Raw genomic sequence first — 15,343 nt, 5'->3', positions numbered from 1 at the left:
CTCTTTCCTGCTGAGAACGTTTGGTCCTTGTTCATTGTTCACAGCTGCTCTTGGCTTCCTCCTCCCCCACTTACCACATCTGCTGGAAAGGAGGATTTCCCAATAAAGGTGAAGAGAAGGGACTGGCACTCATGTTCCAGATCTAAATTAATTTAACCAGCACTGCTCCAGCTAGGAAATCTGCCGCTGTTTTGTGCATGGTATAGTGCTGACAGACAATGCAGGGAGGAGCATTAACCCCCTCTGTCCCTTGCAGGAGGTTTAGTATTCCTTTTTTTCATTAAAGAGAAAGCTTTAAGCCTAAAAGTCTCTTTGAGATCCCAAACTGTCTTGAGTTTGTTGTTGTGAATGTGCCCTACAAAACCAGCACCAAGTGGGAAGCAGAGTCAAATTTTGGAGCACCCTCGAGTTTGGGCCAGAAATTGAACTGTCACCTGAAATAAATGCATATGAAGAGTTCCTTTTTTAACCTGTATTGTTTATAGACATTTCTGAGTGTCCTGGTGGCTGCCATTCACCCAATTAATGGGATCACTGCCTGCCTGTGGCATAGGGAGGCTAATGATTGAGGCTCATTAGAAAATGGGAGAGACTCTTGTATCAGCAGATCTGAATGTCAGGCAGATCTGAATGTCCCATCACTTTCAAAACATGAGACCTGAAACTTCCCAGAAATTCCAGGTAGCGCTGCAAAACCCAAACAGCTCACCAGGGTCACGCCTGGGGAATGATCCGTGGGCTTTCACTTCAGCATTTCCATTTTGTCTGAGGTCTCCGCAGCCTCAGGAGCTGCAGACACTCAAACCCCCTGCGTGGTGGTGGCTGCTTTCCCACTTCCCCTCAGGTCTGACAGCCAGGGGTCTCTGGGTGTTTCAGGAACCTGTTTGGGGTGCACAGGTGGAGTGTCAGGTTCCAGTTCTGCGGTTGCTGCTCTGTTGGAGGTAGATGCAAACATTGGGTTGCCAGCGCTGCTGTGTCACTGATACAAACCATTTCCATCAGGGCAAAAGCCCGGATGAAACCACCATGGCAACCAATTTTAAATAGAAAGAATAGCCCAGCTCCTGTGCTGAAATAAAGGCACAGGACACGGAGATCTGGCTCCATATTCCTACAACGCACAACGTCGTTTTTGCAGCATTCATATTTTCTGGGTTTTTATTGAATCTTTCAAAGCGTCTCAACGAGCTGTTTCCAAATTATATGCAATAAATACTGATGGAATGAAGCCATCTCTGCGGGGCCAGCAGCAGTCAGAGAGCAGCATGGTGGATAAAGCAAGTTCTTGCCAACTCCTTTATCTTTCCCATTCCAGGATCTCTAAGTCCCACGCAGAGAAGTCAGTCCAGTTTTCCCCTTGAAGATCTGCAACAAATAAACAACAGATCATTAATTCTGAAAAGATGAAATGCTGAATCATGCCTTCCACTCTTTAAAACCTGTGTTCTGCTGAGTCTAATTATTTCACACTCGCTACCTAAAACTTTGAGCAGTCTCTCCCAAGAATATTCATGATGAGAGTTGGAAAAGAAAAAGTTCTGATGAACAGTCTAACATGGGGACAACAGTTCTGGTCAAACTCCCTGGAAATTAATGTTGTCTTAGCTCATAAGAATGGGATTTTATCTGGCCCAAAGAACCCCAAGCAAACTTGAGATTGCAGTGAGGGCAGTACAATCCATGTGCAGCTCAATGAGCAAAGAGAAAGTGCCAGGAAACGTTGAACATATTTTTAAGAATTTAAACCAGTGTCTTTTGAGTATCTGAAATGAGGTGAAAATACATTAAAATCCAACCAGATCCCTCTCTCTCTCTCGTCACAGCCAAAACACCCTGAAGAGAATCAGTGGGTGTAGAAATTGGAAACTGCATTTTGCTTTTGCTTAGGTAGTGGGGAGGGGTAGTAAATTTTTACTATTTAAAAAATCAAACCAAAAAATGCCTGACCTACAGCACATTCTGGAAGGGCACATATCGAGTATCCTCAGCTCTTAATCTAAGGAGGAACTTCAGTGCTCTGGCATTGTTCTCCCCTGTGCCATTCTTATCTGACACGTAGTATCAGTTGCCAGAAACGCCGTGGGTTTATTCTGTACTTTGTATTCTAATACAAATGGAGCTGAATAGTTGTCATAGTCCTCTGGGCAGGGCTCCTTGCTGCTGCAGAGTTTAATATTGAGGTTGGCAGCACGAGGGTGGCTGATGTAATCCGTTCCATTACCGATATTTACGGCACACCACGTTACAATACAAAGGTTCGGAGACTGGGAAGATGTGACAAGCCAAAAGAGCCAAGCCATTGAAAACTGAGGCTGGCTCTGCAGGGGTCAATTCTCCTCACTGAAATGACGTTCACTGAAATGTCTTTGAATGCCTTCAGGAGCATTTGTGATGCAAAATTCGGGCATAAAGCTCTGGTAGCAAAGTCCCCGTTGCACACCCCACATCTGACTGCAGGTCTGACTTTAGCATGAGCCAGTGACTCAGGGTCACCAGCAAGTGGTGTCCAAAGTCACTCCAGGGTTTCACCATTCCTTGGCCAAACATCACAAGCCTTGGTGTATTGTAACACAGGGGGAAGGGGCAGCACAGAGGAGGGTTTGTTCCTCTTTCCAGCAAACTCCTTCTACCCCTGCAGCAGCCCAGGAGCTGATACAGTGATCTGTGAGTTATTGTGAGTCAGAAAACGACGTGCTGCTTATTTGTGATTTCAAAGTCCGGGATATTTCCTTCAATTTCTTATCTACCTCCAAGTTTCATCAAACCTACAACTTCTTCCCGAGGGGTCAGAGCAGGGGCAGCTCCAGTCTCTGCTCCTGTGACAGGGACAGGACCCAGGACAGGGCTGGAGCTGTGCCAGGGCAGGTTCAGGTTGGATTTTGGGGAAGGTTCTTCCCCCAGAGGGTGCTGGCACTGCCCAGGCTCCCCAGGGAATGGGCATGAGGCTGCCAGAGCTCCAGGAGAGCTGGGACAGCGCCCCAGGGATGCCCAGGGTGGGATTTTGGGATCTGGGCAGGGCCAGGAGCTGCACTGGATGATCCCTGTGAATCTCTTCCAGCTCAGGATATTCTGTGCTTGCACAAAACCTCCTCAAGCAGCTCTTTCATGTTTGAGGGTGGGAGCTGAGTGACTCTCCACATGTTTAAGAGCCCATTTCTGTCCTACAGCTCTCCTGGAGGAGCTGCAGCACCCCTTTTGCAGAATCAGCACTTTTGTTGGTCTTAATGGAGCTGCTTCTTGTGGAAGACACTGGAAAGGCTTCACGTGGAACTGAGTAATTTCTATTCCAGGCCACGGAGGAGAGAACACAGCCCACCCTGCCTGGTGCTTGTGATCTGATGTGAAAATAACTCTGCTGCTGTGCTGTGAATGCAGTGTGGTGTTTCCCACACAGATGGGCCCAACCCAAGGGCTTTTTTTTCCAAAATTTCTTCAAGTTCAAAGGAGGTTGGAACCAAAGTGCTTCCCTGAACAGTCTAATTTCGTGTTTTAGTTGCCATGGAAGTGGCAAAATTGACTTTATCAAACAAATGCTCTTTGCCATACCATTCGATCAGTTTCTTGCCTTTTGCAATGGTTTCCTTGTGCTGTTGGTAAAAATAATGTTGCTTTTCCAGCATGTCATGTAAAGTGATTTCAGCTGTGTTTTTTCCACTCCTGACCTCTGCAATGCTTGCATTTCAGACAGTTTTATACATTTATTGATTACATGAGGTACTGTTCTAATTTCTAGGAAGTAAGAACATAGCCCTTAAATCATCCAGACTCTGAAATGTTTTAATTTCCTCAAGTAAATAGAGCATATTTTGCCAGGAATCTTAAATGTACGATACATGGATTTGATTCCACTTTCACACAGGTCTTGTATAACTCCCTTCACTTCAGTGAAATTATTCCTGATTAGCATTGAGAAGCAGGTCCAGAATACGGGGAGGGGAGTGGGTTAATGCCATTTTTCCTGACACTGAGTGCACTAAAAGCACTCTGAGACTGTAAACCATTACCATTTCTCAGTAAGTGCCCTCTGAGAGGACTGGGGAGGATTGAGGAGTTTTTAACCAGTAAGTCACCTCAGTTCTTTCACAAAAGACTCGAGATCCAGCCTTTTCCACCTCACGGCTGTCTGGAGATTATGTGGAGCTGGAAAACTGATGGTCTCAGTGTCATCTGCTGAGACCACAATTGCTGCCTTTAGGTTAATTCCCTTCCTGGGCAGCCTGGAGTGACAGGTTTGGTCTTCTTTTGGGCTTTGCAAGTTTTCCTGTTAACCAGGAAGGGAAGAGTTTGAGCAAAGTGCTCTACAGAGGTGGATTATTTGCCTCCTGCAGGCTCGTCATGCCTCAGCGCCTCAACACGAAGGTTGTTATTCTCCAACAACGCCGTCAAACTCCCACACCTCGACGACTGCTCGAAGTTATGAGCACTCCCAAAATAGGGCTGGATTTTCACAGTGATAATTGAGAGCCATAACTTTCCATCAGAGAGGCTCTGTAGGTGGGAGCAGCAGCACAGACAGCAGTATCAACAGAGTCGAGGCTTTTTTTCAGGACCTTATCTAATTTTATTGCAGTATTTATGCCATAATCCTGCCAAGGTTTAAGGTCCTTTTCTTTAAGGGATGTCTCCTGTGCACAGTTCTGGACCCATCTTTGGCCTATGTGAGAAAAACCCGATGGGGAGCTAAAAAAAAATATTTTATGATGGCCCTAAGCCTTGGTTCAGGAAAATGTTCATATTCAGGAAGGGGTTTAAGCTTTAGGAACATTGTTCAATAGCGCTGGCTTCAGTGAACTGATGACTAGAAAAAAATGTTCATGCAGGGTTTTGTTTTCCTTCAAAAGAACTTCCACTGCTCAGGAAATCCACTCATTAGCTCACTTCTGATGCAAATATCAGGATATTTAAATGTCAGTTAATAAGAGCGCGATATTCTGAGTCACTGGAAAAAATAATTGTTCTTCTTTTGGGGCTAGGTGGCCAGAAAGGCTGAATCAAAGAACGTTAATGGGTCACATTCTTATCTGGTGCTCTGCCACCATCAAATAACACCAGAGCAGCTCTGCAGCAGTTGTTGCTGAGATCAGAATCTGCATATAGATATTGTGTCTCTCAAGTTCTAAAAGTACTGTTGCATTTGAAGTCAAAGAGGAAAAAGAGAACAAATAACACAATTTACTGCTGCAGATTGTTTTTATGCCTGTGTGCTCCACTTAAGAGAATACTCTGTAAATGACTTATTATCAAGAAAAGTTATTTGTTTGCACTAATCAAGCCTTAAACTTGGAGGCATAATACGGAACTAATTATTTTTAACTAACTAATCAACATGTTTCATTCATAAGTTGGGATTTATCAATATAGCACATGAAAGGAGAGAACATATTATTATTTCAATTTAGATAATATGCAAAAAGCAGTGTGTTTGTAATGACCTGCTTTCACTGAATATAATCAAGCTCCAAAGCTCTATTACAGGCTGGAAATAGCAGCAGCTTACTTTAATGAGATTTCTGGCTCTGGGCCCCAGCTGTTCTACGCAAGGCTCTCCCTTTGCTCTATGACCTACCAATATGTGCTGTCACCAGTAATGAGACAGGACCTATTTCCTAACATGGGGAAAAATTGGAAAGCACGAGTTCATTCTATTCTGAGGAAACACACCCTGTTCCCCCTGCAAGGCATGAGGAGGGGAACACGGAATATGCAACATCCCCCCCCTTCCCTCGGCAGCAGAAATGTGACATGAAACCCATCAGGTAAGGAACTCCGAGGGAAAATTGGAAGGCACTCCTGAACTGGTTCCCTCAGCACACAGAAACCCAATATTCATTAAACTCAGCCAGAATATCTTTGTTCCCTTCAAGGAGCCCAGGCAAAGGACTTCCCATTACCTGCAAGGCACGGGAAGGGGGAACAGTGGCAGTCGTGGGTTCGGAATCTTGCGGATTTTGTGGAATTACACTCATCTCAGGGCCGCGGTGGGAATGTGCCAGGAGCCAGAGAGCTGCACTTAATTTGCCTAAAATGGAGCAGATTACCACTGCTCTCCTGTTTAATAATGGAGATGCAGCCTGGAGACTACAGATTCCAGCAAGCAGTGCTCCAAGAGGAGCCAGGAGATCCAGGGGCTGGAGGTGCTGTGGCTCCCAGGTGGAAAACAAGGCCAACCTCATGTCAGTCTCTCTGAATTGGACTCCTAATACTGTTCTTTTTGCTTTCTTTTTATTATGATATCCCAGACTAGTCAGAAATTCTGTTCTAGAAAATGTTTGATTAGCTACCGTTTGGGGGGGAAGGGAGGGTTATGCTATTTTTATTCTTAAGCTGTCACTTGGGTTCATTAACACTTTGCACGTGAATCTGGGTTTTTTAGGACAAGAAGCCTGTGGTTTTTTTTCCCCTGAATAACATTGTTAAGTATTTCAGGAATCTAAAATCCACAAACTATTTCTGTGCCCTGAATATAAACCTCTTTGGAAAAAGCCAACGAACATTTTAGTCAGAAAATTGGAAGGCGTGCGCTTCATGCACTTTGAAATTAAATGATTTGATGCTTTTCAATTTGTCTTTTTGCCCTTCCCAAATACCCAAAGGCACTAGCCCACTTTGTAAATGAGCAGACTATGAAATCTTACTTTGAGAAATGAAGGTGTCACCAAGTTGCAGTAAAAATTATATTCAGCGCCAGAGTACTTTGCAAGCCCTGACTAATCGGCCCCTGACACAGCCTTGCATTCCTCCTTTATTACGAGGAATTAAATAAGCAGTTATTTATCTGAGAAGTGGGGGAAAAAAAACTTCCAAACTCCAAGAGATTGAGAAGCTCAGTCTCCAAGGGATAAACAGCTTCTGTCCCATGGAATTCACTGGATGGCCATCACTTCCCAGGTGCCTCTGGTGGTGTCCCTGGACACGCTGTCCTGGCTCATCCTCTGGGTGCTTCTTTCCTTCTACAATTTCAGAAATGAGATTACAAAGTGAGTTGTCATATTTAAAACTCTGTGCCTGTATGGATTTTTTTTTTTTTTTTGTCCAGCTCAAGGAAGTGTTGTCCTTAAATGAAAGAAGAAAAGTGCATTTGCAAAGGTCACATCGACGGATTTTGAAGTGCAGTGGTAAGAACACCACAGCCTTTGCAACACTACCTATTTCCTCTTCTCAATTATTTATGTATTTATTGTATTTTACATGAGCCATGGAAGCTAGAGGCATTTTTGCAGTGTCAGGTCATTCTAAAGTACATGCCATACAAAGAACAGGGCTAGAATATAGTTGTATGTAATAATGTTCATTAATATTACATAATTACTGCACACAAAATAGTTCTCTGGGCAGTGATAAGAATTTTTTTTCATAAAGACTGTAGACTCCAAGGCAATGTGCTCCATTAAAGGGTTGCTTAACATATGAGGGTATATCAATATATAGTACCTTCACCCAGCTGCAGCAAAATGACGAAGCTGGCTTAGTCAAATGAAGCCATTAGCATGTATAATGTGCTTTACACAAGAGTTAAAGGGTTTATAAAATCATACGTTGATATTGCAATGGCCAAGCTGAGATAGGATCTAGCAAACAGCAGTTGCAGCTGCATCAGCACAAAAAAAAAAAAAAATTAACTGTTGGGTTTTCTCCGCAGTCTAGAGAACATTTTCTGCAGTCTTTGGAAACTGCTCTGGAATTAAAAAATTTTCTGTATGTGTAGGCTAATATTAGCTACTGACAGCTTGCCTGGGGTTTTTAGCTCAGCCTTCCTGGAGCAATTGTTTAGGATAAAATGTTGATGCAGCTTTTCAGGTCTGTTGGCTGCTTTTATTACCATTGAATGTGAGCAAGTCCTGTGTCTTCTATGATACACCAGACCTAAAGGAATGTGGAGGAACATCTGAGTGACTAACAACCCCATAAATGATCCCCTTGAATTTTAATATATCCCACTGCATCCTCCCTGGGCTGTAAGTATAGCGTTCATTTTGACTTTAAATTTGATTTACTAAACTGTGTTAATATGCTGTTGGGTGGATAAGACACAGCAACAACGTTCAGTATAAAACTGGAGATCTGAACATCCTAATAGGTCTTTTGACATTCAAGAAAACATCAGTTACAGTTTTTGAGACGTAAGAAACAACTGAGAATTCTGCCCTTAAAAAAGAGACTCTTATCCTCTTTCTGCTCCTTTTCTTCTAAAGCAGAAGATGACTTAAATGAGACTTGAATTCTCTGTTTCCCCACCAACAGCGTGAAACAGATGCAGCAATCTGATGTTTCTGCAGCGTGAGCAGTGTCAGTGTTTGACGTTCGGGTGTTGAGTCACGGAGGGCTCACCTTTCCCTCCGGATGACACTGTGACAGCTGCAACCAGCAGATGCCTGAGAGCTGGCAGTGCTTTGATTTAAAAAAGAGAGGGTTGCTGGCAAGGCATTTTCACAAGGAGTTCCTTCTCAGCTCCTCCAAGTCCTTTCACTTCTTCGCTCAATGGGACCTTGATTTGATAACACTGGGAGCGTATCACAAATGGCACATCTGCTCTGCCAGGATGAGCCGTGTGACTGAGCTGGAGAGCTGCTTCCCGGGGATCCCACTTGCTTTCAGGTTCAGTTTATCTGTCAGCTTATCCTACTGAATTATCGTTAGAAATTCCACCTCTTGCGAGGCACGCAGCCTTCTGAGCACACCTGAGAACACTGAAGATGTTCCCCTTTGCTGTGTTTCACTGGATGCGGGGCACTGAAAGGCTGAGCAAACCACAGACCTCAGGGTTGTTTCTAACTGAGCAAAAGCAAGCACACGGATTTCTCCACACCAGTTCAGCTTTTCCTGTGACCTGAGTCACGGTCAAGCACTTATTATGTGACATTCACAGCGAGACTGGCAGAATAAAAGCAGGCTAAGAAATCTAATCCTCAGAGGAGAGCAATATGTTCCCACTTGTGGTTTAGTCTCGCAGTGAAGAGGTTGTTAAGGGGTTTGTGATCCTGGGGATTGATGCTGGGGGGAGCCTGGGTAGAGCACAGAGCCATTGGCAGTTGCCAGCTAAAGCTGCCTAATGACGGCAGCTGGAGTGGCCAGAGGAATCCTCTCCTCCGAGGAACCCAGAAGAGTTAAAGTGCTTCCAGAAATGAATCCATTAGATGCTGATGGTGATTAGCAAAAGGTACCGTGGTGACTTAAAGTACTTCAAGTGTCATTGAGACTGAAACCGCTTTCAGGTGAAAAGTGTTGGATACATCAGGACTGAGCTGCAGGTGGATTTGGTGGATGTGGCAGCAAATCTGGGCATGAATCTCACCACTGTGTGTGAGCAAATGCTACTGAGAGAACTCTCCCCTTTCCCTCCCATTTCAAACGTCTTGAATATTTACTGTTGTGGTGAAGGTTTACTAATTATTTGAATCTTGTGTTCCAAATTCCAAAAGTTATGTCATGGCATAAACTACAGCAAAATCAATGTGCCAAAGGGGTTAATTGGACTCTACAGGGATTTGAGTTTATGGATTGAGTGATTAAAAAAACTGAAGCAACCTGGACCAGTGGAAGGTGCCTCTGTCATGGTAGGGGTTGGAACTGGATTATCTTTAAGGTCTCTTCCAACACAAACCATCTGTGACTCTGTGACACTGTCGTCCTTTGTATTCTCTGAGACTCTCTTTACATCATCCAGCCAGCGAAGCGAGAATTTCCTCACAGGTGGTTAAATCACTTATTTATAGACAATCCTGACTTTCTTCAGCAATTTATTCTTCTTGGTAACTAAACCCTGCATCTTGGTCAGGCATTTTTTCTCCAAGAGGTTGAGTAAACAGCCACGAATCCTGCTGGGCAGCTGAACCATCCCAACACTGGCCCTTGAGGAACCTCCCACAGTTTCAGCAAACGACGTTTGTCAGGAAAAGTCAGATTTTAGAAATTCTGCTCGTATCACTCCAATCCATCTGCATCTACCCTAATGCGCTGCAAGGGTGTGCCTGAAATTAAATTAAGGCCATCTACTCAGTCTTTCCCAAACTATTCATGCAACAGCAATCTGCTGCTGGAGCCAGGTCCGTGGCATTGGGACAGAAGTGCCTATTAACCCTAAACCGTATGATGATAATAACATTATGACTAGAAAAATACAGAGGAAAATAATGCTCAGTATCAGATGGGCTCACAGAAGTTGCAAGCAGTAAACAAAAGGGGAAATTATAACTCAGGAATTACATTTTCACAATGTTGTTTCCACCATATGCAAACAAGGCCCCTTTCACACATAGAAACAAGGTGTCTGTGATTGCGAAGAAGAAGTTTATTCAACAAAACTGTGGGGAAATACCGAGTTCGGTAAAAGTAGCATCCAAATTACAGTCATGTGTCTGAGAAAGAGTCTTGGAGCAAGTAGAGGACAGCCCTCTAATAAAGGAAAACTTTTGAGGAAATGTCTCTGCATGTTTCCTTTTGAACTTGATTTTTCTCATGGTGTACTTACATAATACTATTTTACTGTCAATATATTTTGATATTAATTTCTGAACTATATTTTCATTTGCGCATTGTAATCTGGTTGGCGTGCCATAAACAGCATCCCTCCCCAAAATGAAGTAGCCTATAAACAAGATCTGTAGTAGACAGACTTTTTGATGCTTGCCCTCGGACTCCTGAGGTTGCGTGTACGGAAGAAATCCTTCGCTGTGAGGGTGCTGAGAGGCGCCCAGAGAAGCTGTGGCTGCCCCATCCCTGGAGGTGTCCAAGACCAGGTTGGACGGGGCTTGGAGCAAGTTGGGATAGCGGAAGATGTCCCTGCCGGCGGCGGGGCTGGAACGAGAAGCTCTTTACCGTGGCAGCGGAGCGCGGCCGCTGTCAGTGACACCGGGCGCTGACACTGACAGGTGACGCCCTGCCCTGCACAAACATGGCGGCCGCCGCGCTCCTCACTCCAAGATGGCGGCGCCGCCGGCATCCGCCTGACCTCCCGCCCACACCTAAGATGGCGGCGGCGCCGCGGGCGGTGCGCGCCCAGCCCCGGGGTGGCGGCCCCGGCCGGGGACTCCCTGCCCGCACCAAAGATGGCGGCGCGGCGCCGGGCGGAGCCGGAGCCGGCGCCGGGGGCGGGCCGGGGGCGCGGCCGCCGCCGCCCCGGAAGCGCCGCGCGGCCCCCGCCAGCTGGTTGTCATTTGGTGCGGCCGCTCGGTCCGGGCGGCACGGGCTGGGCAGCGGCCGCGCGGGGACCAGCGAGGCACCGGCTGCGGCGGCCGCCGGGGGGGTGGGGGGCGGGGAAGCAAAAAGAACACGCGGAAAAAGACGCGCAAACCAGGCGGGGGCCGCGCGCCGGGGACGCGTCGCCGGCTAACGAAAGCCGTCCATCGCCTCGTCCTTCCCGAGCGGAGAAGCCCGCGGAGAACAAACCCCCCCCCCGGTGCGGCCGGTACATGAGGGGCACGGCCCGGCCGCAGCCCAGCAGAGCCGCCGCAGGGCAGGGAGCGCCCCGAGCCGCCGCCGGAGCCCCGAGCGCTGCGCCCCGACACAGAGCCCGCCCCGACCGCGCCGGGAGAGCCGCTTAAACACCTTCCATGGGGGAGAGAGGAGCCCGGCCGGCCGCGCCTTCCCCTCCCTGCCGGAGGCTGCTGCGCTGCTGAGGTAAAACCCCTCCTGCCTTGCCCGGCTCCGTGAGGGCGGGGGACGCGCGGGGCGCACGGAGCCCGGCCCCGCTGGATGCCCAGAGCCTGAGCGGGGAGCGCGTTCCGGGGGCTCGCTGCGCTGCGGGAGCCGCGATTCCCGGGGAAGGAGGCGAGCCCCGCACCGCAAAACACCCTCCCGGCAGCGCAGAGAGAGAGAGAGAGAGGAAAAAAAACCTCCTTCCCCTTCCTCCTGCACAACTCGCTGTCCCCTCCCTTCCCTTTCCCGAACGGTGAACGCTGATTTCTGAGATGAAACCCTTCCTCCTCGGACAGCCAGGACTCGTATGAAGGACACGCAAATATTGGATCGTAAATAAGCGAGTCTGGCGAGCTCAGAAACCCAGCCCAGAAGGAGCAGCATCAAGAATCCACCCTTCTCCTGCACAACTCACTCCCCACCCAACACACAGAGAATACTGATTTCCTGAGATAAGATCTTACCCCTTTAAACAACCACACACGCACACACACACGGTGTATATTATTGCTAAATATAATAGGTTAAACCCAGCAGCACGGGATAAAAGCCTCTTCTGCAACTCACTCCCCCACTTCACCCTTCTGAATGCTGAGATCCTGAGGTAAATTTTTCCCTTGTCCACAGCAAAGACTCTTTTTGAACAGGACACAAATATATATTAGATTATAGAGATGTATTAAATTATTCCAGATTTAAATCTATTTTTTGCTGCCAAGGGGTTGAGGGACCAGACGTCATTGTATTTTCTTTTTTCTTCCCTCTTAACTCATTTATGGGCGAGTCAAGGCTGCTGAGGAGGAAAAAAACAGGATAGTTAGAATCTCTTTATTTCCCAGAAGCTTCTTCTCTCATTGCTGTGCATTTCCTTTAGAAAAAGGAAACCTCTTATTTTGTGAACCAAAGATTTATTTTTCCCTTCCTCCTGGCCAAAGGAAGGAAACGGACAGAAATTAACACGTTGAAATAGTCGAAGAGATCTATCTTTTGCAAAAAACAAACAAACAAAAAAAAAAAAAGCAAACATCTTTATCCAAATCTGAAATCAATAGCGTGGAGGGAGACACTGGAATATCTAGCGAAAATCAGGATACTTGCTAATCTTGCCTCACGAGAGGACAAGCTAAACACTAAACATCGACTTGTTCTTACAGGGAGGATTCAAACCCTAAATATAATAAATGGGGGATTACGGGTTTGGAGTGTTAGTGCAAAACAACACTGGAAATAAGTCAGCTTTTCCAGTCAGATTTCATCCACATCTGCAGCCTCCACACCATCATCAAAATGCAACCCCCAGCCCTGCTGCTTTTATAAATAATAACACAGCTGCCAATGGCAGTAGTGCTGGGTCAGCTTGGCTCTTTCCTGCTCCAGCTGCCCATAATATTCAGGATGAGATTCTGGGGTCAGAAAAATCTAAAGCTCAGCAACAGGAAAAGCAAGAGTCCCTAGAAAAACAGCAGCTTTCCCCTGGTCAAAGTCAGGAAGCAGGCATGCTCTCTGAACCCGAGAAAGCTAAAACTGAAGAGAACCAGGGCGATAATTCTTCGGAGAACGGCAATGGAAAGGAGAAAATAAGAATAGAATCGCCGGTTTTAACAGGATTTGATTACCAAGAGGCTTCGGGGCTCGGTACTTCGACACAGCCCTTGACATCCACCGCGTCTTCTCTGACTGGTTTTAGTAACTGGTCTGCAGCTATTGCTCCTTCTTCTTCTACAATAATCAATGAAGATGCAAGTTTTTTCCACCAGGGAGGGGTCCCTACTGCCTCAGCTAACAATGGTGCTCTGCTGTTTCAGAATTTCCCCCATCACGTCAGCCCTGGCTTTGGCGGTAGCTTTTCCCCCCAGATCGGACCCCTCTCTCAGCACCACCCTCATCACCCCCATTTCCAGCATCATCACAATCAGCATCAGCAACAGAGGAGGTCTCCTGCGAGCCCTCACCCTCCTCCCTTCACACACAGAAATGCTGCTTTCAATCAGTTGCCTCATTTGGCCAACAATCTCAACAAGCCGCCTTCTCCCTGGAGCAGCTACCAAAGCCCCTCGCCCACCCCGTCCTCCTGGAGCCCCGGCGGCGGCGGCTACGGCGGCTGGGGAGGCTCCCAGGGCCGGGACCACCGCCGCGGGCTCAACGGAGGCATCACCCCCTTGAACTCCATCTCGCCCTTGAAGAAGAATTTTGCCAGTAATCATATCCAGCTGCAGAAGTACGCACGACCCAGCTCGGCCTTCGCTCCCAAATCCTGGATGGACGACAGCTTGAACAGGGCTGACAACATTTTTCCTTTTCAGGTGAGCGCACTCTGTTGTGTCCATAAGACAAAAACATCCTCCCCCAAAGAGCATTAAAATGACCTGGTTGTTGTGGGATTTCTGTGCTTGCAACTGAAAAAAAAACCCCATATGGCTAACTCGAAATGTCATAGTGGGAATGATCCTCCAAGCTGTGATTCATGGGTTTGGTTTGTTGTTTTTTTAACAGTGATGGTCATAAATATCTATTGCCCACCAGCCATCTGTATTGGCCACTTTGCTTCAGCTTAATACTTACACACAGACAGAAATAGCCTCTGAAGAAATTCACTGTCAAGTATTTCAACAAAGAGGAAAAAGGGAAAAAAAAAAAAAGTGCCTGGTGGAGTATGAGAGATCTGAGGCCTTTTAAAGTATTCAGCAATGTACCACATCAGAGAAAAAGTATGGAGTGATTGTATTTGGTTTTACAGTATCACATGGGCTTGCAGTGCAACCTAATTTTTTGAAGCTTTTTTTGGGGGAAACTTTGCTTTTGACAAATAATGGTAATCAGTGCAGTTTGCTCTCCTCAGGAATGGCAGCAACTTTTGGTTACAGGCCATTAAATCAGCACTAAAAATAGATGTGGATGAGATCAGTTGGTGGTCTCCTATATTTTGCTGTGGCCTTCTCCTGGCAGGAGGCAGGTTGTCTGGCAGCTCAGCCTCTCCTTCTGGGCTGACTTGTTATGAATTTGAAAAGAACTGTATAATGTTGAACCTAATTTGCAGTAGGAATTAAACCAGAAGTCCCCTCCTTTTCATCTGACCACCAGTTCAACCCAGCTTTTATGTGTGTGTGTGCCTTTTGAAAATACCTTTAGAGTGAATTAAAAGACCCAAGAGTTCTTTTTTTTTTTTTTTTTTTTCCTTTTACATTTCCAGGGTTGTTTTTCAAGCTCTTCAAATGAGGGCAAAAGTAAAATTCTCAACGTGATTGCAGCATTTCTTGCCATGCTGCAAGAACCCCGGGGTGACCTACTTAAACACAATTTCAAAGATACAAACTGTGCAGTGTGTCTCGTGATGTAAAGAAAGAGAAATACATTTAAGAGGGACTTTGTGGATTTGGGGATAGTTGGGTTCCTGGCAGACTGCAGGTTTTTGGTGGTGTGCAGGCCCTGCTGACAGCACAGCAGCTGCTGGCAATAACTTTCCTTTAGAGCCCTTTTTTTTTTCCTCCACTGCAGTGCTACTGACTGGTTCAGTATCAGGTAGAGCCCTTCCAAATTTGGAATGCGGAGTAATAATTGATTTTAATGTCAGGATTTGTAATGAGTATAATGAAGCTGTGTCCAGCATACCCAATTTATCCAGGGAAACCATTAGGAAAAGGGACCCAGCTGGAGCTGGTCCTTTTTCAGCCTCACTGCAGCGAGCCTTGGCTCACGGTTTGATTCACTC

General features: G+C 46.4%; 1 protein-coding gene across 1 annotated transcript in view; it reads left to right on the top strand.

The window, feature by feature from the left end:
* The first annotated feature begins 11,351 nt into the window (after positions 1 to 11,351).
* Positions 11,352 to 15,343, top strand: part of LOC136367602 (cytoplasmic polyadenylation element-binding protein 4) — a 175,435-nt gene continuing 171,443 nt past the window's right edge. The window contains exon 1 of the mRNA XM_066329367.1: positions 11,352 to 13,937. Coding sequence (XP_066185464.1) covers positions 12,816 to 13,937 — 1,122 coding nt within the window. The 5' untranslated portion in view covers positions 11,352 to 12,815. The remainder of the gene's footprint in view (positions 13,938 to 15,343) is intronic.

Source organism: Sylvia atricapilla, chromosome 14 (genome assembly GCF_009819655.1).
Source record: "Sylvia atricapilla isolate bSylAtr1 chromosome 14, bSylAtr1.pri, whole genome shotgun sequence".
Lineage (NCBI taxonomy): Eukaryota > Metazoa > Chordata > Aves > Passeriformes > Sylviidae > Sylvia > Sylvia atricapilla.
This window is presented reverse-complemented; position numbering and strand designations above follow the sequence as displayed.